This window comes from Neophocaena asiaeorientalis, unplaced genomic scaffold (genome assembly GCF_003031525.2).
Source record: "Neophocaena asiaeorientalis asiaeorientalis breed wild unplaced genomic scaffold, Neophocaena_asiaeorientalis_V1.1 scaffold225, whole genome shotgun sequence".
Classification (NCBI taxonomy): Eukaryota; Metazoa; Chordata; class Mammalia; order Artiodactyla; family Phocoenidae; genus Neophocaena; species Neophocaena asiaeorientalis.
This window is the reverse complement of record NW_020172364.1, coordinates 6,065,565-6,093,262: the sequence shown is the minus strand read 5'-3', so window position 1 is coordinate 6,093,262 and position 27,698 is coordinate 6,065,565. Positions and strand designations below refer to the sequence as shown.

The 27,698-nt window shown below is 41.9% G+C and overlaps 2 protein-coding genes across 3 annotated transcripts in view; both read left to right on the top strand.

The window, feature by feature from the left end:
- The window catches only part of MASP1 (MBL associated serine protease 1), a 291,536-nt gene that overhangs the window by 167,107 nt on the left and 96,731 nt on the right, over positions 1-27,698 (top strand). The gene's annotated exons all lie outside the window — the stretch shown is intronic.
- Positions 19,554-20,204, top strand: OR8K5 (olfactory receptor family 8 subfamily K member 5). Its single transcript, XM_024768782.1, has one exon. The coding sequence runs from the start codon at positions 19,554-19,556 to the stop codon at positions 20,202-20,204; it is 651 nt and encodes a 216-aa protein (XP_024624550.1).

Genomic DNA, 27,698 nt, shown 5'->3' with positions numbered 1-27,698 from the left:
AGGCTGGCATACACTTAAGGGGGCAGGGCTACCCCTGTGCTGCCTTCTGGGAGAGGTGCCAGGTCCCACACAGGTCAAACTAATTCCCAACTCATCTCATAATATTTGGGGGAGGAATAAAGAACTTAGCTATCAAGATTTCTAAATATACAACTGGAATCATTAAACCACCAAGACTTGGAAGAGATTTTAAAGGCCCTCTAAGTCCTATTCTTTACTTGCTTGCTTTGTAATGGTTACCATTTGACTTATGAGTAAAAATTCAGATACTGTTTCTAGACTGACTCAGGGAGAAATGCATTGGATTTAAAATTAGAAGACAAGGTTATATGTTCCAACTCCAACACTTACTGAGTTACTTAAGATCTTTGAATCTTAATGTCTTCATCTACCAAATGGAAATAATAATACCCATACCATTAGATTTAATGGTATATGTACTGATATGGTATAGATATGAACCATAACTACAAAACATCAGTATTATTTCAAAAAAAGAAAGAATATGTAGAGGCTTGAAATAGTAGCTCTTGGATGGAAAAGAATATTTGAACCAGATATTTAAAGGGCAAAAAAGAGATAAGGACCCTTATATGTGAAGGAGAGAGATATATAAGACCAAGAACCTAGAAAGTGTTTGTGTCTGTATGTTATGGAGAAGAGAAGAGGAAGATAAAATGAATAACTAAATTTTAGAGCACTTTATCTGTTAGATATGTTTATCACCATATCTTTGTTGTTACTACAATAGCCCAGTGGCTTATGACCCTTAATAAGAAGTGTTTCAGAACAGATGCCTATAATGGAGCTTTGGAAAAAACAGAAGTCCAGGCCTACCTTTGGAAATTCTGATTCTACATGTATGGGGGTAGAGAGGCATGTATTTTTAGAAAACTCCAAGAATGATGCCAAAATACCCTCCTGCATGAAAATCACTATAAATTAAAAATCTGAAGCTCAGGAAGCTTGAGCAAATCCTAAGATCTAACATATGAGTGGCAGAGATAGGAGATGAATCCGGGTGCTATAAATCCCACTTGTGTGCTTTTTTCCACCATGCAGATCTGGAAGGCAAGGTCAGCCTTCATTAGTCTAGTCATTATGGCTGAGTTGACCTGGCACCAGAAAGCAGCTTGCTCTCTGATGGAAGGAGGCCACGAGATGGACACAGTCCTAATATACGAATTGAATTAACAGCAGCACACATTGAAGTCCAGGGAGGGGAGCTATGAGAAATGAAAGCAGATCATCCAGGGCCAAGGTGATGTGAAGCTGCGAGGTGCTGCACAGCCTGCTGATGTTCACGCCAATAAGCCAAACTTGGCTTTTCACCTCTGCAGCTTCAGTCTGGCCATGAAAGTGCAGCTTGGGCCTCGGTGAGAGCCCTGTGGCCCCTCCTGATGTCAGTGAGAACTTCCGACCTGTGCAAAGAGCAACCAGGGCCCCAGGCCAGTAGCAGGAAACAAGTAGGCTCAAAGCCACAGACTCACCCAGGGGTGGTTTGGTGAGTGCATTAAAGGTCATTGATCTTGACTTCAATGTAGATGTTTTGCAAAAATTCAGGATTACCCCCCTAAAGGGTAGTTCATGAGATTTATGCTGGAGTTGTTTTACAGTCTGACCTAGAGTCTTCCATTGAAGTTATTGACTTCTCCCGAGTCCATTCTGACAGGCCATTGTGATAGCCTGTTTTGTGTATCTCTCTGTGGGGCATTCTTCATTTTCAGCCACAGACTGAAGATTAGGTTTTCCACTGTTGTTGGGGAAAAAGAGGTCAATGCTATCTCTCTCCCTGCCAACTCTTCAGAGAGATTTTTTTTCCATTTCGTTTTTAAAAATCCAGGTACATTATAACCCTGATTCAATGAGGAGGAGCCTGTCTGGCCCTGTGATCATCTTTAATTACTGGGAATCAGTTGAACGTGTCAGGTCTGCAGAGAGAGATCAGTAAGGGCTACTGCTTCAGACCAAAACCTACTGTGCACATGACCTGCTCAGAAGATGGAAAGGCTGGGAGATTATAGGTGATGAATGCTGCTTGAGGCGTCAGCACTATTGTACTCTTCTCTCCCTGTTCTTCACTTACAGTCCCATGATTTATAATGCTCTGTCATGTCCAATTTTGGTAGCGGCCTGATGGTTGTCATAAGGCTGTAAACACGCTGAGGTTTTACTTTCTTGTGTGTTTTCTCCCACTTTGTATTTGTTATAATCCATGTCACCCAATAATGGATTAATTTTTTTGATCCATTTTTCTGTTCTTGTTAAGCTCCTGAGGTTTGGGAAATGAATATTCAGAGTGTCAATATGTGGAACTGAGCTGAAAAGTTATTCTGCCATAGATATTTAGAGAGAAGAAAATGAGATACTATTCCAGAGAATTTGATAAGCATAAAGAGGATCAGATTAGGGGCGAGAGGATCTGGATTTGAATCCAGGCTGTGCCACTAGCTGATTGCCATGATCTGGACACGTTACTTCAACTCCCTGCCTCAGCTTCCCCTTCTGCATAATAAAGCATTGGACTAGACGATCTCCAAGTTCAGTTGCAATTCTGGCATTCTGTGGATGGATCAGGACTCTGGACCTACATTAGGGGATGTGAAAGAGTCCTCCTGTGTCCCATGTTAGTACTGTTGACAGCATCAAGTTGTCCCAATGTCCCAAGTGTGCAGTAGAGTAGTGAACTTGAGTGCCATCCTCCAGAAGGTTGTATCTTCTGGTAGGCTTTTCCCTTAGAGAAAACTGGGGAGTATGTAAGCTAAGGAGGAGATCTGGAATGTACCTGCTGGAAGAGGAGAAAGCCAGCATGTATGTACAAGTCAGTGTCTGAGAAGAGGGAAGAAATGGTGAAGTAAATGGAACTACTTACCTTGAGGAAGGGAAGATGCACTAGGCGGGTGGCTACCTGGAATGACCAAAGAGTTTTCATGTGCAAGAGGAAGCAACCTTCAAGTCATTGAGCACATCATGGTCCGTATTCATTTGTAGCCTTCTGAAATATTTCCATTCTTCTCTGCATGATTTCCTTAAGTATAAGTGCTAGAGAGATTTGAAGTGTAACAAGTACTGTTGAGTCTAGATTTAAGGATAAAATCCAATTGAGAACCGAAAACAACACAAGACATTACTTAGAATCTGCACATACCCCAAGAGGCATGATATAGTTTTCTTCTGCCAAGACAAGTCAGCTTCAATGAAGAAATTCCATCTTAAATCCCTGACCCCATTCATTTTCAATGACCTTCACATCCATTTATTTGTCATCCGATCCCATGGCCATGTACTTGACCTTGTCATGTTCCAGATTATCCATCTGCTTCCTTCTCTTCAACTCTACTATAGCTATTTCAAACTGTGTCCACTCTCCACAAAATACTAACCCTGCCATTTCACTGGCTCACCCTCAGGAGATGACCTTACCTCATCCACGGGGAAATTTGAAAACTTCGGATGAAAATATCCTCAATTTTCTGCCACCAAAATTATAAACTCTCTTTTGTCTGCATCCATCCTTTTGTCCTTTTCTAGTGCTTTGATAGCAGAGATGTCCTTCAACCAAAGTTAAGCAATGACTTCAGTCCTTCCCCCAAACCTTGACATTTTAATTTCTCTATTCTATATCTCTAATCTTTTTGTCTGCCAACCCCTTCCACTCAGCATTTAAAGTGTTGACGTCTTTTTTCTCAAAAAGCCCCCAATCTGATCCCCACATTCCCTTCCAGCTACCACTGATCTCTCTCTGCCCTGCCATGGCTGAGTCACTTACACTTACTGCACCCACTTCCTTACCTCCCACTTACTCTCCAACCCACTACATCTGACTTCTATCCCCGACACACCACTGAAACTGGTCTCACCATGGTCTCCCTCAAACTCCTGTTGCTAAATCCATTGGGTAATTCTCAGTCTTCATATTATTTGATCTCTGCAGAATTTTCTACTCTTGGCCTCTTTGAAACAATCCTCCTTTGACTTCTATGTTGCCATACAGTCCTGTTTTGTGTTGTTTTGTTTTTCTCCTCAACTTTTTGGCTACTCTCTTAGTCTCCTTTGCAAATTCCTTTTTCTATGCCTGTTCGTATCCCTCAGAGTTCTTCCTTCTCATCTCAAGCCTCACTCTCCTTAGGTTATCCCAGGAATTCCCATGTACAATTGCCTTATATACCTTGATATCCATCTACAGTTCCAGTCTCTCCCGAGTTGCATAACTTTATCTTCAGTTATCCCCTGAACATCTCCACTTTGATTTCCACAGGACATTCCATGCATCTAGAATATAATCTCTTATTTTATTTCACAAACCAACTCCCTTACCTTTGTTTCCTACTTTAGTCAATGGCATTACCACCATCCAGCTTCTAGCACAAGCTGGAAGTCTAGACGCCAACATGCCCCTCTTTCTCCATTTTTTCCTGAACTCTGAATCAAACAAATCATCACATTCCACCAATTGTTTCTCCTAAGTTAATATCTTTCAAATCCCTCCATTTCTTCTCCTGCCATCCTAGTTGGGTCATCATTATCTCTATCCCCCTGCCTCTTCAATCCTTTTTCTAGGCTGCACCAAAAGTGATCGATCTAAAATTCAGATCTCACCGTGCCAATCCCCCATCATGGTTCCTTACTACTCTTAAGAGGAAGACCAAACTCCTTGACTTGTCCCCATAACCCTTCATGACCTGAACTCTGCTTGCCTCTTTAGGCCAGGATTTCTCAACGTCAACACTACTGACATTTTGGGTTAAATAATTCTTTGTTGTAGGAAGCTTTCCTGTGCATTCTAGGATATTTAGCAGCATCCCTGGCCTCTATCCCCTAGATACCAGTCATACCACCTCCCCAGTTGTGATAACCAGAAATGTCCGCAGACATTGCCAAATGTACCCTAGAGGGCAAAATCAACCCTGGTGGAGAACCACTGCCTGAGACTGATCTGTCACTACACCCTACACCTTTATGTTTGAACTTCTAGCCATAGTAGCTTTTCCTTATTCCTCTACTGAACCATTTTTAATTTATTTTATATTTGTGACAGTTTTTTAAACATGTAATTCACATAGCATACAATTTATCCAAAGTATACCAATTCAAAGGTTTTTAGTATATTCACAGAGCTGTAAAACCCTCATCACAATCAATTTTAGAGCCTTTTCATCACCCAAAAAGAAGCCTCATACCCATAGACAGTTACTCCCCATTTTCCTTCAACCCCCTGAGCCCTAGGCAGTCACTAGTCTATTTTATGTCTCTATTAAGTTGCTTTTCCTGGACATTTCATATAAATGGAGTCATGCAATTTTATGACTTAGCGTATTGTTTTCAAGGTCCATCCATGTTGTAGCATGTATCAGTACTTCATTCCCTTCTTTTGTTGAATAGTTTTCTATAGAATGATATTTTTGAGGTTTGTTTTGTTCATATTTTATGGGTACTCTGCTTTTTTTTCTCTTTCATTCAGACACTGTCCTTCCTTACCTTCGTTATATGATTCTGTCCTTGCACACTTCAACTCCTTCTTTATAGAAACAGAGTCATGTTATGAAGTAGCTTCAACAGGCCACTCTGGAAGCCATCTTGCTCTGATTTTATATTAATAATTGGGTTTCTTCTCAGTGAAGACTCTAAATCCATTTCTCTATCTCTATTTTCTCTATGCCCCCTTTCCTTGCTCCTCTCCTCACCCTTACAACTGGACTTGGTAAGGTCAGAATTTTGGGATCATTACCATGGTGCCCTGTGAATAGTTTTATCAAAACACTACATTATTTAGTCTATCCTCTCACTAGTCTCACTAATTCAAATCTTTTGAAGACAAAGACATTGTCTTATTACTAATACTTCCAGCACCTGGTGTGTTTTCTAGCACATGTTAAGCATTTTAATAAATTTTTTGTGGAATCAATGAAAGAAAGGAGGAATCATTGCTTTGATAACTTGCCTGGCATTATGGTTTCCCTGGATATGGACCTGGCTTTGTCCTGGTCAGGCTTCCCAGAGATGGAGTCTTGCCTCTGTATGGGGTCTGGAAGCGTTGACAAGGACCTGCTGTCAGTCTTTCTGACAACCTGCCCAGATGGCTGACTGTTGCTTTGCCCCTGCCTTCACCTTCAACATATACAACCATCTCTCCTGGATTCCTCATTGACCTTCTTCGCATTTACTTGCTGCCCTAGCTGTCAACTCCCACTCTCACTGTTCTCTTGTGATCTCACACTGTAGCCTCTCTTGAATGGATAAGGGGTTCAGTCCAGGGGGACTGAGTGGACAGTCTTGTTCAGGCAGCTGGACCCACTATTGTGGAGGTTAGAGAAAAAGCATGGCTCTCTTGAACAGAAGACACCAAAAAGTAACTTCTTTCTTACTCGTTGTTGACCGAAGCAGTGTGGAAATATGTGTTTTATGGTTTATGTAAGATTTATTTTGCTTCTTATGTAACAAACGGAGCACTGTTCTTAGTGCTTTTCAAATATTAATTTGTTCAGTCTTCATAATGGCATGAGGTCACTCCCATTCTTATCTGTTTCTCAGATGGAAGCTTAAATGTTCACTATCACACAGCTGCTAAGTGGAAGAGCCAGGAATCAAACCCAGGTGCTCTACCTCTAGAATTGCTCTGCTGCCTCTCTCACTTCTGGGCCTTTCTACATACGAACCCTCTAACTAGAAGGCTCCTTCGTCTCCTCTTCACCTGGCCAACTCCTACCCATCACTTAAGTTTTAGCTCAGATGACTTTTTTCTCTGATAAGTAAGCTTTGACTGCTTCCTCAAGCCTGGATTTGGCACCCACCCTGTGTGGTCTCATAGCAGCTGGTATTTTTCCTTTTATCTCACAAATCTATTGACTTTGCTATCATCTCTTTTATGACTTAAGCTCTTTGAGAACAGGAGCATTTTCTAGCTGGTATACCATTGTATCCCCACATTTAGGAATGAAATGCCTGGCAAGTAGTAGGTGCTCAAAAGTATTTCTTATATATATAAATGAATCCAAATGTCCAAAATATAGCATTATTTTATGAGATTCTGCTAGTCCAGTCTCCTTTCTCCGCTCTGATGGATTTTGGATTGACAGAATATCAAAGTGAAATAAAACCAAAATAACAGCTAAGGGGCTTTCCCAAACTGTCACTCTCAAAATTGGATTTTAATAAACTGAATAATTAATATAATAGACTTACATAGCCAAATAAATTTATCCCTGCATTGTTTAGACCAATTCTGGAACTTGTCTCCAACCCTGAGAACATGCTAAAAGGAACCCTAAAAATCTGAATATATTATGGGTGACGCCTCGCCACCCGTTTCCCCTGGGTAGCAGCCGTGTGGTGGGGTAAGGAAGAGTGAATTGCCCATCCCAACCATGGGGGCAGGAGTGCCAAGATCGGTCTAAGCTAATTAGTGAAATTGCATTCCCCTTCAGAAGTCACATGAAGTTCAGGTGCCCTCTTCTGAGCTAGTCAGCTTCATCACCTGCTGTGCCATGTGGTCTGGAACTGCTGCAGCTACCTTGTCTCCTTAAGGAAGTTCAGCCTAGGAGTGGAGCTGACACTTCAGAGTCAGAGAAGGGAGATCAAAAAGGAACTTGGTCCTTGACAACATCACTGGGCCATAGCAAAAAAAAAACCCAAAAGCCAAAAAACCCTTGTGGAGTTCACCTTATCTCAGTTAACTGAGCACATCGTTCTCCTTTATTGCCTGGAACTGTTTGAATTAGGTTTCCTGGTCCTTTTAACATAAAGATATACTGGTAACTGGTGCATGTCCAAGGACCTATGAGCCAGGTGCCATGGGACCCTGAAGGTGAGCAGATGAGGCTACTGCTAACTCCCAGATCACGCAGAATACAAGAAAGGAAAGGAGCCCTGCAAAGAATGCAAAGATCCTAGCCATCACTGCCCCTGGACTTGTGCCTCCCCTTCCCAGGCTTCAGGAATGCAGAACCAGAAAGGAAAAGTACTGCAAATCTAACCTTTTCTGGTCTCTCCTTGTCTAGACCTAAATGTCTAAAAGGTCAGCATGTAATTGTTCATAGATTCAGGCTCAACATCTGATATTGAGAAAGCATGGACTTCTGGAATCAGAGCATCATCTTTCTATTAAATAAAATTGCTAGGGAAAGAAAGAGAGGATACTGTATTTAATTTATATTCCGAGAATGTTTAACTAAATAGATATTTCTTCTAACGACATCATGCAGTTTTATAAGGGAAGGCCTGTCTTCCCTATGTTAGCCTCACAAAGAATAACACCAACAAAATACAAACAGCAGGGATACCAAGGAAAACCAAAGCAGGGGAAAGTTTCAAAAATGTCTCCACAGGGCTTGCCTGGTGGCGCAGTGGTTGAGAGTCTGCCTGCCGATGCAGGGGACACGGGTTCGTGCCCCGGTCTGGGAAGATCCCACATGCCACGGAGCGGCTGGGCCCGTGAGCCATGGCCGCTGGGCCTGCGCATCCAGAGCCTGTGCTCCGTAACGGGAGAGGCCACAACAGTGAGAGGCCCGCGTACTGCAAAAGGAACAAAAAAAAAAACTCTCCACAAATCCAGAGAAAGGGAGAAGAAGGTGAACAACTGAAAATAAAGACATAGGGAAAAACTTTAGAAGATGCCATTTAGTTATTAAATAAAACCTGGAGGAGAAAAGTGCAAATTGAGTAGAAACAATAAAAGGAAAAGAAGAAGAAGCATTTCTTGAGTCAAAGAAAGGCGATGTTTCAGTTTGAAAGGTTTCATAAAGAGCAATCAAATTAATTGAGTCCTGTAGAATACTTAATTAATTGAGTGGGAGGAAATGGCTTACCTACAAAGAAACAAAAATTAGGTTGGCTGCAGATAATTCCTCATTAATATTAAATGCCAAAAGGAAAAGAAGCAACATTTGCAGAGTTTAAAGGGAAAATGTTCAAGACTGAGAAATCTTGCAAGTTATTTTCACTTGCAAGGGCAGGAAAAGATATTCTTAACAAGTAAGAATCCAGATAATATATACATTGCCTCTTTCCAGAAATCTTATTAAAATTGTGCTCTGAAAGATAAGTAAAATAGAAATCCTAGGAAGAGAATATCTTAAAATCTTCAATATTTGATGTAAATTTTGCTGTTAGCATGTGTCAGATACTTTTTACCATATTTAAGATGGTTCATATTCTTACTATTTTGTATAGAGGTTTTTTTTCAGTTTTTTTGGTTTTTTTTTTTGCATTACGCGGGCCTCTCACTGTTGTGGCCTCTCCTGTTGTGGAGCACAGGCTCCGGACGCGCAGGCTCAGCAGCCATGACTCACGGGCCCAGCCGCTCCGCGTCATGTGGGATCTTCTCGGACCGGGGCACGATCCCATATCCCCTGCATTGGCAGGCGGACTCCCAACCACTGTGCCACCAGGGAAGCCCTTGTATAGAGTTTTAATCACTAATATGTAACTTTTATAAGGCAGGGAGTTGTACCCGTTTTGCTCACTCCTATATCCAATGACTAGAAGAGTGTTTAGTTCATAGTTGGTGTTCACGAAATACTTGTTGGAGGAATGAATCAATTACCCAGAAATAGATGCTGAATCAAGTCCAGTGACTTTCCTTCATACGTTTTTTTTAAATAATTAATCTTATGATTTGCATTCATGGACTTCTTAATACTGAACCATCCTGCACTCCTGGAATAAACTCTTCTTATTGACAATATACTATTCCTTGAATATATAGCTGCATTTGATTTGCTAAGATTTTATAAGTAATCTTAAATTAGATGTTGTTTTTATATTTTTTGTCTGTTGTGTGTGTGTGTCTTTTTTTTTCTTTCTTCTTTCTTGGCTTACCCTGAATCCATTCTCCCATTCTCCCTTCTCTTAGAAAGAGGTTCAGTTTTCCTTTGGAGAGTTACTGCTTTCTCACTCCCAGACCAAGAGGATCAGGTCAAGCAAATTCTATCCCTGCTCTAGGAGTGGACACATAATCCACTCTTGTTCAAGCTGGAGTACCAATCTCCTGGCCACAATGAACAGTTCAGTGATGGGCACTGGAGCCAAGCCAGATAAGTGAGACTCCTTATCAGGAGTTGTGCTGGAATTGTGAGGAGAGAGGTTCTCTTATTCTGCTGCAGTTCCAAGCTGATAGAATGTTGGCTTATACAACTGGTAAGCACCTTGCCACAGCCAGGTGCAAGTGTGATTGGGAATGAAACCAGCACAAAGGGAAGCTTTACGCACTTGTTCTAGTGTGCCAAAAGACATACTCCTGTATTTTTTGGTAACATGGACATAAACATAAGCTCCCCTTTTCCCTTAAGTCAGTTGACACGATGTAACATTCATAAACTAGAATTGTCTGTATTTTAATTTTTTGTGCTCTCTTTAGCAAGTGTTGGTGTCAGGTCTTTGTTGGTCTCATAAAAAGATTTGAGAAATTTTTCATTTCAGTTACACTCTAAATATGTTGGAAAGCTAATTACTCACACGTCCTTCTACTCATATTCAGAATGCACTGAAAAATAGACACTGGACCTAGGAGGGAATGAAAATACAGTATACCCTTTATTACTGGCAAAGCTGGACTGAAGAACATAGGGAGCTCTGCAGCTCTAGTGGTGAACTGAACTTCCCAGTCACTGAAAGGTACTGGAGAGCTAAGGCCTTTTCCCCCCGATACCCCTGTGCCCACATAGGCAAGGTGGGAGAGCCAGAGAGCCCTGTTGCAAGTCAATTTTGGTTATTTCAACTTTCCTAAAGAATTATATATTTCACTTAGCTTCTTAATGTAGTTATACCTTTCTCATTCGTAATGCTTTATATTTTTATTTTCTCCCTTTATTCAAAGCCCAGATTCCTAGGGACTTGCTTATTTTATCTTCTTGAAGAATCACTTCCTTTTTTCATTAATTCTGTTTTATTTTTAGCATTCTAGGTTATTAATTTTTGCTTTTATTAATTATAATATATAATTTTATATATTTGGCTTATTTTATTAATTCTTCTATTGTCTTGAGTTGAAAGCTTGGTTGTTATCTTTGGCCTTTTTTGATTAATAGTAAAAGAATTTAAATCTATAATAGCTCTTGTTAGCACCAACCCATAGTTTTGCTATGCACTGTTCTTATTTTTGTTGATATTTAGATGATCTCAGAGTATGATTTTGACTTAATTTACAATTTCTTTAAAGAAAGTGTGGATTTTATTTGTTTGGTTTTTGTTTTGTTTTGATCTACCATTCATGTGGCTCTAGTTTGATTGTGTGATAGTCCCAAAATGTGGTAAGACTTTTACATTTTGAAAAGTGTTATTCAGGATTTTCTTTATAACTAAACACATCACAATTTTCTTCTACTTCTATGGGCATGTGAGAATATATATTCTCTATAAAGTATCAAGTACTAGATTATCTAGTAAGTTTATCCTACAAATTATAAACTTAAACTCATTTATATCCTTTTTATATTTTTTTGTCTATTTGGTCAATCAAATTCTGAGACAGCGATGTTAAAAAAAAACTCTTCAATTCTGTTTTTATCAAATTTTGTTTTTGTCTCTAAGAGTTGTGCTTTGTATATCTTGCAAAGTACTGTTTAGTGTAGAGTACATGAAAGTTTATGACAAATATATAATCTTGGTGGGGTTTTATTTTTTTTGTTTTTTGGCCGCACCATGCAGCTTGTGGGACCTTAGTTCCCCAACCAGGGATTGAACTCGAGCCACAGCAGCGAAAGCACCAAGTCTTCACCACTGGACTGCCAGGGAGTTCTAGTCTTGGTGTTTTTAATCAAATGGGAAATATTCTCTTTTTCCATTTTTACTCTTGGACTCAAATTTTACTTTATCTGATATTAACATTGCCACTCTTAGGTGTTTCTCTTTTCTTTTTGTATTTTAAGGATATACATTAAATTTTTACTATGAAATAAAGAGAAAAAGATGCATAGAACACAAGTGTATGGCCTAAAGAATTGCTCATCTAACCACTACCCAGTTCAAGTAACTGAATGTAGATCATTGACAGAACTCTAAAAGCCAACAGTTATTCTCAACCTTCCCCTTGAATGTTACCATTATCCTGATTTGTGTAGGAATTTCCTCCTTTCTCTTCATATTTTAACCACCAAGCTGTATATTCAGTACTTTAGCATTTAGATTTGCCTGTTTCTGAAACATACATAAATAAAATTATTCTGTATAAATCTTTCATGTCTTACTTCCTTTGCTCAGTATTACATTTTAAAGATTTATTCATCTTGTTATGTGTAGCTATAGCTTTTGGTTGTTGGTGGCGATGCTGTATAGTATCCCATCATATAAATACACAACAATTTATTTTTCTTTTCCACCATTGTCTGACATTTGGGTTATTTCCATCTTGGGCTATTTTATAATGCTGCTATGAACATTCTTGAACAAGTTTCTTGTGCACACATTTCCATTGGCTATGTAACAATAAGTAGAATTGTTGGAGCATGGTGAGTATCTTTAAATTTAGTAGAGATTGCCTAACTTATATAAAGGGATTGTGCCTGTTTATAACTCCCACACGTATGAGTTCCTATTGCTTTACATTCTCCCTGATGTGAGATATTGTTAGTCTTTTAAATTATAATCATTCTGGTGAATGTGTAGTGATATCTTCCAATGATTTTAATTTTGTATCTCTGGGATTACTATTGAAAGTGGGTGCTTTTTCATATATTAATTTCGTACAATTTTTTGTCTTTTGTGAAATGCCTGTTCCAGACTCTTGCTAACTCTTGGATTTTCTTATTGATTTGTTTCTTAATTATATTTTTGGATATGAACTCCTTGAAAAAATATTCTCCCACTCTATGGCTTGTATTTTCACTCTCTCAGTGGTGTCTTTTGATGAACGCAATTTCTTCATTCTAGTATTCTCAAATTTTTCATTCTTTTATTATATGATCATTGCTTTCATGTCCATTTAATTAATTAATTAATTTATTTATTTATTTAATTTTGGCCGTGCCACGCAGCGTGTGGAATCTTAGTTCCCCAACCAGGGATTGAACCTGTGCCCCATGCCGTGGAGGCGCAGAGTCCTAACTTCTGGACTGCCAGGGAATTCCCCTTTCATGCCCTCTATAAGAAAAATTTACTTTCCCTGAAGTATAAAGAAATTTGCCTATTTTATCTTGTAAAATATTTTTTGTTTGTCTTTCGCATTTAGATCTCAACTCCCCTTGGAATTAATTTTTGCATATGTTGTAAGGTAGGGGTCAAGCTAGCACCATTTACTAAAAAGACTGTCTTTCTCTACTGCTCTGCATTGTCACCTATATAACATATCAGACATCCATATATACTGGAGTCTGCCTCTATGCTCTCTATTCTAGTCCCTTGGTTTATATTCCTGTGCTAAGGTTACACTGTTTTAATAACTGTAACCTCATAATAAGGCTTCGTATTTTTACAGCATGTCTTCCTACCTTGGTTCCCTTTTCAAAAGTATCTTGGCTATGCTTGACTCTTCATATTTCATATACATTTTATAATCAGTTTATCAAGATAAGCTTTAAGATTATCATAATCATAAACATGATCATAATGCTTTAAGATTTTGATTGGGATTGTATTGCATATTTAGATCAATTTGGAAGAAAGGTCGTATTTACAGTAGGTCTTCAGTCCATGAGTATACTGTATCTCTCCATTTAGTTTGGTCTTCCTTAACGTCTCAACAATTTTATGCTTACCTGCAGAGAGGTTTCGAGCATCTTTTATTAGATTTTATCCTAGATATTTCGTATTTTTACACCCTTATAAATGACATACTTTTAGAATTCTGTGTTTTAACTGCTTGCCGCAGGTATGTATGAATACATTTGACTTTTGTACATTGTATATGCTTATAGTCCCTCAAGAAGAGACTCTTAGAATGCTTTCCCTCACTCTATCCTCTTCCTGCCTGTTAAGATGATTGGAAGTTTTACTCTGAGTTGTTAAAACATTTATTTCAGTATTCTATTCTAAGAAACCTGATTTATACTTAAAAATGAGATTTATTGAATTCATTGAAAGTCAGTATTTTTCTTACATATTTTATCTTCCCCAATCTGATTTTTTTTTCTAATTACATTTTAATGAAGAAGGCATATTTCTTCAACTCCTTTGTAAGAAGTCCGTAGCTGCATGCTTTTTGAGTCCTTGCAGTTCTTGGTTGGAAAACCAAAGAATCACAGTCCTTTCTCAGTGATATTCTTTAAATATTTCTCAATGTCTTCTAGCTTTCAGTGTTGTGATAAGAACTTTAGTGTCAAAATAATTATCTTGCCCTTGTAAATAAGCTGTTCTGTCTTTCTAAAAGCTTGTAATATATGCTTTCTATTACTGGAAATTAACATTTTCCCAAGAAAATGTTTATATTATTTTTATTAATCTTGTGTATAACTCTGTGACTTTTAATCCAAAAATGGTCTTTTTTTAGCTCCAGAAAAGTTTTTTATTTTTATTTTTTAGTATCGTTTCCCCATTTTTTCCTTTGTCTCTTCCTGAGCTGCTTGTCTTTGTCAGCTATGTATCCTGAGTCTCTCCTCCATTTCTCTCTTATTTTTACTAATAATTTTCATTCATTTGTCCTTTTTGCTCTATATTCTGGAGTATATTTTTAGGTCTGTTTTTGAGATCAGTAATTCAGTTTTCTGTCTCTCCATATATTTTCACTCCTTCTAGATTGTTTTAATTTCAGCAATTGTTTTTTAAATTATTTCTCCTAATTTTTGAGAGTTTTCTTATTATCAGCTTTCTCTTTGGTAATATCTTCTTGAATCTCATTGAAAATTTGTATCAGAGAATTCTCTTTCTTGCTCTCTTGCCTCTATTCTACTTAAACAGCCTCCACTTTATTTTGATTTCTCAATGTTTTAGCTCTCCTTTTTGGCTTTTCATTCTTTCAAATTTCCAGTCTGTCTTTTTTTTTGCGGTACGTGGGCCTCTCACTGTTGTGGCCTCTCCCGCTGCGGAGCACAGGCTCCGGACGTGCAGGCTCAGTGGCCGTGGCTCACGGGCCCAGCCGCTCCGCAACATGTGGGATCTTCCGGACCGGGGCACGAACCTGTGTCCCCGGCATCGGCAGGCAGACTCTCAACCACTGCGCCACCAGGGAAGCCCTCCAGTCTTTCTTTCTCTTCTTCTTCCCCTTCTTCTTCTTCTTATCATTCTTTCTCCTTCTTCTTCCTCCTCTTCCTCCTTCTCTTTTTCTCCTTCTTAGCCTTCTCCTTCCCATCCTCCTCCTCCTCTTCTTCCTCTTCTCCTTCTCCTTCTTCTTCTGTATGTGTGTATTTTTATTTCTTATGAAGACAGGCCTAGACGTACCAGCACCATCAGCCAGTGTAGGTTCGTTCAGCACTATTGAGGTCAGGCTGTTGGTGACTTGAAGGTGTTGGACCCTTTCCAGGTAGATCAACAGCAAAGGGTAGACAGGCTAGGATTCCTGAATTTAGGAAAAGGAAAGGCAACTGGGTCCATGAAGTTGTCCAGGTTCATGAGAAGAAAAAGGGGGCACTGAAAAAGATCGATGCCCCTCAGCAGGACTGGCCCACCTAGGACAGCTGGTGCCAGGATGGTCAGCTCCTCCTGGTACTGTCAACAGCACACTAACTGGAAGGCTGGCTTTCCCTGCGCTTTGCCCCTTTCCCTCTGAGAGGCAAGCCATTACCCACTGCAAGCAAGTTCCAGGTGGTTGCCTGAATCATCTCCATGGAAACTGATACCCTACTCAGGCCAGTGGGACCTCTTCCAGGCTTCCTTGCTTCCCTGGACTTTGGTCATAGGGGTTAAGCCATCTCAAAAGAGTACTGAGCTGGGAATGAGTTCAAAACATGCAGTTAGAGTATTTTATTTTCCCTCTACATCTGCAGAAAATATATTTCATTATTTGAAAATTGAAGGTAAAAATAACTTCTATTTGTTAAAAAGGGAACTCATGGCATAGTGGAATTCACCTCATGTGTTGACTCCAATACCCTGCACAAGATCCATGGCTTAGAGCCATCCAGCCCTAGGTTCCTCCTCAGTGAAGTAGGGGTGATGGACCAATGGGTCCAGGCCTCTTCCAAACAACCTTGTGAAAACCAAACGTTATGAATGTGAAGATACTTTCTTGGAAGTAAATCACCATGAAAATGCAAGCTGATGTTACATCAATAAGAATTCAAGTTATAATTAAAAAAGAAATGGGCTGTCTCATGTAGCAGTAAAACTCCCTATCACTGGAAGCATGCATGAGAAAGTTGCTCAGCGCTTAGAGACATTTGGAGAGATGGATGCATCAGACATTAGAATCGTTAATCTCTGTGACCCTTTTCAATTTTCTAAAAATCTATGATTCATCCAGCACTTGGAAGTATCATAGGCCTGGGAACCAAAATTTCTCTGAAGTTAAACTCAACTCCATAAATGTGAAATCAAGTAGGACCAAATATATATTCCAAATTGGGGTAAAGTATGGCCTCGATATGTGGCTAATGCACACAGACCTCTCTCTCACTAATAACAGAAAAAAATTACAGTGGGAATTCTTCAGTAAAATGACTAGCTGCAGTCCATTGTCATCATCCTGGCAGGCTGAGGGAAAGATGGATCCCAGGCTTAATTAGCAAAACTTGACAAATTCTCTCTCGAGCCCTAGGCTCCAAGCCCACCTGCTCCTGCTGCCTCATAGGCATAGAATTCCAGTCTCCAGTCTGTGCCTAGATGTGGTATAAATGGATGAGTTCATAGGGTACAAGTTATCAAGAAAAAACATCCACCCATACTCAAATGAAACCTGAGTGAGAATCACATCTCTGTCAGTTATCATATCCAGTATATGCCGAAAACTAATGAGCCTGTTGTTAAACTTCTACTGGAAACTGACAGTAGAGTCGCATCCTCATGAAACCAAGTATCACAATGCAAAATGAAAGGGAAAATAAAATCTGGCTGTTGAGACTTTTCTTGATTTACTTGATTCATTAATTCAACCAACACTTACCAAGAATCCTTTATGTGCTGAGGTACTTTGCTCAGCATCATGGAGGGGATCCAGAAAAGAACTAGTGACACGTTCTGTCCCCAAGATATTTATAGTAATAGGTGCCAACAAACTATGACAAAGTAGAACATTACTGTGAGAAGTAGAGAGGGATCAAGGTATGAGAAGGTTATTTGTCCCATCAAGGACATGGGAAGTTTATTTCTTACCAAGGGGTTCAGGGAACTCTTCCTGGCCAATCAGTATTTGAGCTCAATCCTGAGCAATGGGAAGAATACAGATGTGCCAGGATGAAGGTGAGCCAAGGCCCAGAGGCATGTAAATATGAGGGATGTTCATGGACAAGGAGATAATAATGGCACATATCAAGTGCTTACTGTATGCCAGGTGCTATGCAAACTCTTTAATTATTTCATTAGACTGAGAAAACTGAGGCATAGAGAAGTTGAATAGCTTCTTTGAAGTCACAGAGCTTAGAAGTGTTGGAATTGATACAATGTCTGGTGGTAGTTACAGGAGGGTACGTAAAAGCCACTGATGATAAATCAAGAGGATATTGGATGCCAAACTTAGGAGACCAGTGTGTCCAGCTCTTGATATATTCTTCCCAGATGTTGTTATTGAAAAGATTCAATGCATCTGTTACTAACTAAATTTCCCACTCATCATAATGGTTTGGGAAATCTTGAAAACCTAGACTTCTTTGACAGAGTGAAAATGGTCAACTGTTATTACCTGCTTCACCACAAGGTTCTTAGCTCTGAATTCAGCAGAACTCTGAGATGATCTAAGGAAAGGCTTACTGTAAGTTGGAACCACTTTACTCTGGCAGAAGAGGAGTGAGGAGCTTTGGTGAGAGTCTCTTCATGAGATAGGCAACTGAGTGGTATAGAATGGAGTCCCCCCACTCAGTTCAGACAGAAAAAGAAAGTTCTACTATGTGGAGAATAGATAGACTAGACTAGAACAATAGTCCACAAACCTGGGGTCAGCAAACCAGATTCAGCTTGCCACCTGTTTTTGTAAATGATGTGTTATTGAGACAAAGCTGCTCACTCATTCATGTATTGCTACTTTCATGCAATAATGGCAGCGCCGAATAGCTGCTACAGAGACTGTGTGGTGTGCGGACACTAAAATCTTTGGCCCTTTACAGGAGAAGTTTGCCAACCTCTAAAACAGAAAAATCGGAATCCTAGCACATTCACGTTGGAAGGAAGAATGGAGGTCATTTAATCCATACTCTTCTCCCCTCCCCACTCCCCAGCCCCTGCAACATACTCCACACACACAGATAAAGAGGCTGAGCCCCACAGAGATTTACCTAAAGTCACTGAACTGGAAGGGACCATGATTGGGTCACTAACCATTAGACTCGTGTTTCTTCTACCACACCAGTTCTGAAAGACTAAAGTAACTTCTAAACAATTACTCAATAACTAGGTGCCCAGCACCATGCTCTCTCAGGGTTCTAAGATGAGAAGAGTAGAAGATCTGGGGCCTCCCCAACCTGTGGTCCACACCAGACATGGTGATAGACCTTGCACAGTGGAGTTGTACCTCAGTACCCTCTAAAGGCGGCACATGAGGGAAAAATCAAACAGTACCTAAATTCCCTGTAAACTCCCGCTGGAAGACCTCACAACAGAAGCAGACTTCATGTCCCTCATAGGGTTCAGCACCACCAGTCGGTCCTTTGAGGCTGGAACTGATTTCTGCTTTTTGGTGATGCCTCAGCTGCAGTAGCTGGCTTGTGTTCAGCAGCCCTATCTTCAAGATGCCTCCCAGCTCTGAGCGGCCCACAGGGAATGAGACACAGTGAGGATACGGTGGCAGGCGCTCACCTCCCATCGCACCTCCGCTTGGCCTGGGGCCTCTGCTTATTGAGCAGAAGACCAGGAGTCATCCCCATGTTATTCAAATTATGTTCCTGCTCTTCTTCCCCCTCTAGCTTTTATAGATGAATGAGTGTAAGATGGGTCTCCACCGGATATTTGAAGCATTTGACGCAGTGTGTGGAGCGTGTGTGTATGTGCACGGACGGGATTCAGACACAAATGTGCAGAGAGGTGAGATTTTCCCAAACAGGAAAGTCTCTGTGGAAGCAGCAAAACTTGATGTGGCTTTTGTATCAGAGATGTACAGAATTTTGGAATTAGAATGTTATTTGAGGGCCAAAGACTCCCAGACCATGCGCAGTGCAGGAATTGCACCTGTGGCATCTTGACAGCCTCTGCCCGAATCCTCCAGGTGATACACTCACTATTTCCTGGGGGAGCCCACTTTGTGCTCAGATAACTTCAGTGGTTATGACACCGCAGAATGCATTTTGGGACTCAGTAGAGCATAGGTCTGTCTCAGTGTAGAAAGAAAGCAGCAAGAGGCAGAGTGACAGGTAAGGAAAGAATTTATGAGTATAGGACGCTTGTGAGAAACATAAGCGTTAGGCAAGGGAGTGTCACCCCGCGAGCTTACTGGGCTACAGTTGTTTGGTTTTTTCTGTCTATACATATTATACTTTATTTAGATGAAACCACAAGGAAGCTAATAACAACCTGTTTCTTTCCAGAAAAGCTAACTGGACTAAATGGGCCAACAAAATCTATCATCACTGCCTAAGTTCATTCTGATGGGAGTCACAAGGCGTCCTGAGCTGCAGGCCCCACTTTTCGGGGTCCTCCTCGTTAGCTACACAGTCACAGTGGTGGGAAGTCTGGGAATGATCACCTTGATCCAAGTGGATTCCCACCTATACACACCTATGTACTTTTTTATCAAACACCTGGCTTTCCTTGATCTTGGTAATTCTACTGTCATTTGTCCTGAGATGCTGGTATATTTTGTTGTGGATCAAAATACCATTTCCTATTACGCATGCACCACACAGCTGGCTTTCTTCCTTATGTTCATTGTCTTGTCAGCCATGGCCTATGACTGCTATTTGGCCATCTGTAGTAACCCTCTGCTCTACAATGTTATCATGTCCCAGAGACTTTGTCATGTGCTGGTAGGCATTCCATACCTCTGCAGTACCTTTCAAGCACTAATGTTCACTATCAAGATTTTTACATTGACTTTTTACAGCTCTAATGTCATCAGTCATTTCTACTGTGATGATGTTCCCTCGTTACTTATGCTGTGCTCAAATGCACAAGAAATAGAATTGTTGGTCATACTATACAGTTTTATAATCAAAGGAAAAGTGAGGATGGGGAAAGACCACCTTCCTCATTTTTGAATAGACATCAAACTTCCATCATCAGCTCCTCCTCCACATTGGATGGGGGGAGTTTTCTTGTTCCTACTTGGTCATACTGGGACTGACTGTCATGGCGCTATGGAAATGGGCCAAAAGGTGGTAGCATACTAAAATATGGTAAATCATCTCAGGTTTCAGTATAATGTCACCTTTTCCCTATATTTTTGTTTTTAGTAGGTGCAGAGAAGCATGTCCTAGGAATCGATAACTTACAGACATCACTGGGCAGGATGTGGACCTCATTCCACCATTGTTTTATTGTTTGAGGAGCATGTCTCATGCTTTTGTTGCATGGTTTTCTTGCTACAAAAGCGTACTTTCTTGAGTGATGATTAACTTACAGGGGTCTCCCATACCTTTTTTCTCTATTTACAGTCCCCTAGTGAGATTAACTATTTAATCACGTACTTTGTCCCTTTACTCTGTCCCTATCAGTTAAATATCTATTCTGAGTATTAAAATGAACTTAATAGTTTCTAGTCCCATCTTCCAAAGTCACGGAGAATGAGTCCCTTCTCACTTTCCTAATGATTGCTCTTAGGGTGCTTGCCCAAGTCAATCAGATCCCTTTCCTGCCCTGTCTTCTGTCCTCCTGCTCATGGAGCAGCATGGATGGATGGAGTGCGTGTGTGTGTGCATGTGTGTGTGCACGCACACACCCATGTACGTACGTATTGGGACATGTAAGGGAGGGAGGAGAGGAGAAAATTACAGCAGTTCTGAATTTAAAACCATGTAAAAACCATGTGAAAGAGGGAGTTGAAAATTAGGCAGACCACACTGCCCAGGACATTATGTGCCAAACTAAAAAGGTTGGGCTTTTAGGTAGGAGAGTCATACAGCCTGATCGGCAATTTAGAAAGATTATTCTTCCCATATTGCAGAGGAGACATTTGCAGGACCAGGATAGGAAGGCCCATTAAGAAAATACTGTAGGAGTCCAAATGAAGGATGATGAGGTCTGATCAAATCAGAGCCACAAAGATGGAAATGCAACGACACGTTCAAGAAGTGTTCAGGAGAGAACTAAAGACTTGGTGATGGATGTAGACTTTGAGGTGGGAGGGAGCAGAGATGATGCCAAGGGGTGGTGGGACAGGCAGCAGATGGAACATCTCCAAAATCCTGCCACTACCAGAAATGTTCATTCCAGGGCCTCAGAACCCTCCCAAAGGAATCTCTGCAGAGAGAGAAACGATACATTAACTGCAGGAGTTGGCAAGGAGTGAGGAATAGGAAACACTAATTACAGGCCAAGATAATTAGCCAGCAGGTCTGGGATCAGCTGCATGTAACCTCAACTCATCTGCTCCTGCAAATGGCCAAGGGAGGATGCGAGGGGAAGAGTGTGGGCAGGACATTTTGCAAATGCTAAGGGAGCAGCTGAGCGCAGACCTTGGTGACATGAGTTTGATATGCTTGGCACTTCGGCTCTGGTTTCTGGGACCCTTGGGGTGCCAAATGCACTGTAGCCAGCTGGCCAGTTGTCCAAATGTCACTTATGCCTCTAGGCCTCTAATTACCAGGCTCCCCTTTAGCCTTATAGCTACACTCCATTAGGGGCTTGCTGGCCACATGCACAGGAAATGGATTAGAGGCCATTAGACCATCCAGGTTGAAAAAGGTCAGGTCTTGCCTCCTGGGAGAAAAGCCTAAACTCCAGCTTCGTAATGTGGTGCTTGAAGCCAGAGAAAGATCTCAGGACTAGGAAAGAGTCCCAGCCCAGCTATATGGGCTTGAGCAAGCAAATGGTTTCACTTCGCACAGTCTTGGTTTGCTTATGGGGCATAAATAAGCAATGTTCCCTAACTGAGAACATCGGATGATATCAGAGGCAGGGGCGTATGCATCTCCAGAGCTGTTGCTACTGTTGCTGATGTTAACTGCTAACCTGAATGTATAGGCAGTGGACTGGGAGTGAAGAAACCAAGGTTTTAGTCCTACTTCTGCTAGTGTGCTGTAGGACCTTGGGCAAGTCACTTCTCTCTAGGGCTCAGGTTCTTCATCTGAAAACTGAAGCGACTGGTCTAGCTCAGTGATTTTTAACCAGAAATGTACACTAGAATTGCCTGTAGAGCTTCTTAAAAGTGCAGGTACCCACATCCCACGCTGTTATGTTGAAGCAGATTCTCAGTGGATATTAGATGCTCACTGAGAACCACTGGAATGGATGGTCAGGTGCCACCTGCCTTCCACCTCTGCCTACCTGCTCCCCCCACACCTGGAACGACTTGATCCTTGCCCTTGGGATAAGCCTCCCCACAGCCTCCAGCACTGATCCTGTCCTCAAGCTCTGGATCTCGGCATCAAGCCCCCGGTGCTGAACTGTCTCTGACCTCCTGATTTAGTCTCAACCCTGAGCCCGAGCCAGCTGCCGAGATGTGGTCTCACCTCGTTCCCTGAGGGAGCTGCTCTGCTGGGCTTGTCCAGCACTGATTGGCAGAGCATTGTTTTGCTTTTCTCAGCATCTGGGGTGCCATCCCCCAACTCCAGACTAACGGGAGGAGACTGCTATTGGCTGAAAGATTGCTTTGCTCTGGACCACCTTCTAGGAGCATCAGAATATCCCCTGCTGTTGGACCCCTCCTGTGGTCATGCCACACCAGTCTCCATCTGCCTCACAGAGAAGCCCACTCCCATCCAAGATCCGTGTTGGACCCTGTGATGTGGCTTCCTTCCCAGGACTGCATGTGGCCTGTTGCCTGACCAGGCAGGTGGCATTTTCTGCCTTTAGTGTGCCTTAGGCCTATGGCTTCATTCCTTTCCTATTTCAACCTGATTTCTGCTCTGTCCAGCTGCAGCTGTGGTCATTTTAATGAGCTCTGTCCCACCATGCGATTTCAGTGATTTCTGATATCCCTCCCAGCTGAAAAGTCAGAACCAGGGAGGTTGCTTCGGACCTGGTCTCTCTGGGACTGGGTTTCTCATCTGTACAAGAGGAGTGCCAGCATCTGCCTTGTAGAAGCACTATATCTTACTCGAATGCTGCTCGCCGTCTATGAACTAAACTAAGTCCTACTCATCCTCAGGCCTCAGACCTTAGACGTTGCTTCATAACGCAGGTCTCTCTTAACAACACTGCCCCACCACTGTTATGTGCTCTGATGCAACCTGTACTTTTCCTTTCAACTCCTTAAACTCATGTAATTGTTAATTACACACTTTGAAGTCTTTCTCCCCTACTAGGTCATAAGGTCTGTGAGGGCAGAAACTGCCTTACGCACCAACATTAAGCCCCCAGTGCCTGGCACAGAGAAGACAGGGGACGTGTCTCATGACTGACAGATGGGACATTGGATGTGCCTTGTCACAGAGCAGGTGCTCAGTGAACATTATCCCTCCTCCCTGCTCCTAGCGAATACCACTGAGCCAATCCCAGGATGTGAGCACCCACCCAGCACAGGGGAGCACCAGGGCATGGCTGACCTGGTTCTTGGGGTCCGTGCTGGCCTTCCTTCTGGGCCGTGTGCAACCTGCCACCCTGGCAGGAGCCACAAACACCTAGAAGTCTGGTGAGAATGATACCCATAATTCCCAACATCAAAAGAATCCCACCTGAGGATCTTTATAAAAATACCTGCACCTACACCCAACCCATAGATACTTTGTTTTAATTCATCTGGAATGCAGCCTGGGCTTTGGTATTGTTCAATAATCCCCCAGGTTTTCCCTGTATGCAGCCATGGATGAGAATGATTGGTTGGGTTCCATCACCATTTTCCAGATACGAAGGTGAAGCACAGGAGGGCAAGGAATTGGCCCAAGAACACACAGTAGCTATGGCATAGCTGGATGGAGCTAGAACGCCGAAGACCTAACTTTCCACCACGGCTCCTCCCACTGTACCAAGTAACAAACTGAAATTCCCTTTATCAAATGCGGAGGCAGCTTTCCTGGCATCAAACAAGGCTGCAGGCAAAGAGCTTGTTTTTCTCTACCCTGGAAAATCTGTTATTAAAAGCTTGTTTATGCAAGAAGGGTATAATTAAAAGTGAATGAGTGTAATTCCTTTATCACAATGAATATTAATTAAAGGTAAACACAGCATCAATATTCATTTAGAGGAAGACAGAGGCTGAAAAGAAGACTGCTTGTACTAGGGTTGTCCCTCACATCAGAAAGTAACAGATGACAGGACCCCAATAGCAGAATGTTGCTCTATTTTTCTCACATCCTCTCAGATTTAGAATTTAGCCAAAATACAAATCTTTTGTCAGGTTGGGCTCCATGACCAGGCACAATTGCATGGGCACAGCCCTGTCTTATTCAGGACACAGCTCTCAGAAAGTTGTGGGGGTTTTTTTGTTTGTTTGTTTTTTTCTGCAGTACGCAGACCTCTCACTGTTGTGGCCTCTCCCGTTGCGGAGTACAGGCTCCGGACGCGCAGGCTCAGCGGCCATGGCTCATGGGCCCAGCCGCTCCGCTGCATGTGGGATCCTCCCGGACTGGGGCACGAACCCGTGTCCTCTGCAACGGTAGGCGGACACTCAACCACCACGCCACCAGGGAAGCCCGTGTGTTTTTTTTTTTATACATCTTTATTGGAGTATAACTGCTTTACAATGTTGTGTTAGTTTCTGCTGTATAACAAAGTGAATCAGCCATATGTATACATATAGCCCCATATCTCCTCCCTCTTAAGCCTCCCTCCCACCCACCCTCCCTATCCCACCCCTCTAGGTGGTCACAAAGTACCGAGCTGATCTCCCTGTGCTATGCAACTGCTTCCCACTTGCTATCTGTTTTACATTTGGTAGTGTATATATGTCAATTCTACTGTCTCACTTCGTCCCAGATTACCCTTCCCCCTCCCCATGTCCTCAAGTCTATTCTCTACATCTGAGTCTTTATTCCTGTCCTGCCCCTAGGTTCATCAGATCCGTTTTTTTTTAGATTCCATATATATGTGTTAGTGCAAGGTATTTGTTTTTCTCTTTCTGACTTACTTCACTCTGTATGATAGACTCTAGGTCCATCCACCTCACTACAAAGAACTTGTTTATTTTTATGGCTGAGTAATATTCCATTTTATATATGTACCACATCTTCTTTATCCATTCATCTGTCGATGGACACTTAGGTTGCTTCCATGTCCTGGCTATTGTAAATACAGCTGCAATGAACATTGTGGTACATGTCTCTTTTTGAATTATGGTTTTCTCTGGGTATATGCCCAGTAGTGGGATTGCTGGGTCATATGATAGTTCTATTTTTAGTTTTTTAAGGAACCTCCATACTGTTCTCCATAGTGGCTGTATCAATTTACATTCCCACCAACAGTGCAAGAGGGTTCCCTTTTCTCCAGACCCTCTCCAACATTTATTGTTTGTAGATTTTTTGATGATGGCCATTCTGACTGGTGTGAGGTGATACCTCACTGTGGTTTTGATTTGCACTTCTCTAATGATTAATGATGTTGAGCATCCTTTCATGTGTTTGTTGGCCATCTGTGTATCTTCTTTGGAGAAATGTCTATTTAGGTCTTCTGCCCATTTTTGGACTGGGTTTTTTTTGTTTGTTTTTGTTTTTTGCGGTATGTGGGCCTCTCACCATTGTGGCCTCTCCCGTCGCGGAGCACAGGCTCCAGACACGCAGGCTCAGTGGCCATGGCTCACGGGCCCAGCCGCTCCACGACGTGTGGGATCTTCCCAGACCGGGGCACGAACCCGTGTCCCCTGCATCGGCAGGCGGACTCTCAACCACTGCACCACCAGGGAAGCCCCAGGTTGTTTGTTTTTAAGCTGTAAAGACTCTTCGTTATGTGGGGTCAGCATACTGGAGGGGCAACTGGCCTCATCGGCCCTCTTGGAAAGAGAAGAGCCAAACAGACTGATAACCAGCTGTGTTGTTCTGGCCCCTGAGCACTGGGACAGTGGCAAAAGTACATCATTTCCCAAGGAAGAATTTCCAAAGCCATGGCAGGTCCCCAGATCTTACAAATCAGACTTAGTGCTGGGTGGGGGAGGACAGGCCTTTTGAAAATACAGATTGCCAGGTCTCACCCTGGTCCTACTAAATCAAAATCATTTTGGACTGAAGCTTAGGAATAAGCATTTAAACAAATTTTCATGTTAATTCTGATTTCTAGAATTTCTAGCCAAGCTGAAGAGCTTTTTTTTTTTTTTCTTTTTGGCCAGGTCAGTTAGGGTCTTAAATCATTTCATTTATTGATTCATTCATCTGATAAATATTTATTAATCATAAGGTACTGTGCTAGCCATGGGTGAAGACAGAGACCAGTACTCTGTTTTCTAGTTCCTTCTGGTCTATCAAGAAAAACTACACATTAGAATTATAATTATAATACACAGTGATGACCGCTGTCACAGAGGGAGGAATACAATAGCATAAGAGCACAAAGACAGGTGAACTCAGCTCTGAATGGGGAGTCCAGGAACACTTCACAGAGAACATTAATGGAGCACTCATGTGAGTAGCATGTTCTCACAGCAGGGATGGTGTGGAACCTTGGTGAGACTGCTGGAGAATGGACTTAACTGGAAGGCAGAGAAAGTGATGTTCCGTGAGGTTGATGAGTACTAGGTTGTGAAGCGTGTGAATGCCACGCAAAGGCATTTGGATTTCATCATGTCAAAGGGGGAAAGAGATTCAGGAGACTGACCTACACATTGGTGGGTTATGGTGAGAATTCATTGAGGCACTGCAGGCTTAAATGCCTCTTCATTGCATCAGACTTAGGCTCAAACAAGCATTTGGAGGATTTTAAAAAGAAATACCAAATAGGAGGTTGACATCTACTTAGGAGCCAAGATAGTGTTTACCAGGAGTTGAGAGAAGGAAGCCATGTCTTCCTAGAGAAACCGGGTGTGTCCTGAACAGGCAAGGAGGAGAGAGAAGGTATTTCAGGCTGGGCAAGGCTTGGCACTGGGTCCAGCAGCACTTCTCAGCAAGGGCACTAACCGTTACCATAGACCAAGAAGGCCTTGATAGGTTTTTTTACCTATAGCTGTGCGCAAGCTCCTAATGAGAAGGGGTCATGTTTGGCCACAACAGTGCAAATGGAGCAACAGTGTGGTGCCAGCTCTGAGGACCGGGTGGGGGTGAGCCCTGTACTCATACTGGTCCCATGTGGTACATTTTAAAAGGGAGGAAACACATTCTCTTCTTTCTGAGACTGGTCTTATAGAATCAGAGTTCCTCAGCTCTGGAGGGCCCATAGAGCTCCTGCATACCAACTCTTACAGCTCAGAGAATGTCTGAGGGTGCAAGGACCCGCCCAGAGTCACTCTGCCATCTAATCCCACCTGAAGTGTGACGTTTTCCCTAACAGTACCCTCCTCTATTCCCTGGTTAGCACACTCAGCAGCACATTGGAATAACCTGGAAAGTTTGAAAAATATTTATGCCTGGGTCCCACCCCCAGCAATACTGACTTAATTAATGTGGAATGGGGCCTGGGTGTTGAGAGTTATCAACACTACCCAGGTAATTTAATGTGCAGCAAAGCGTGAG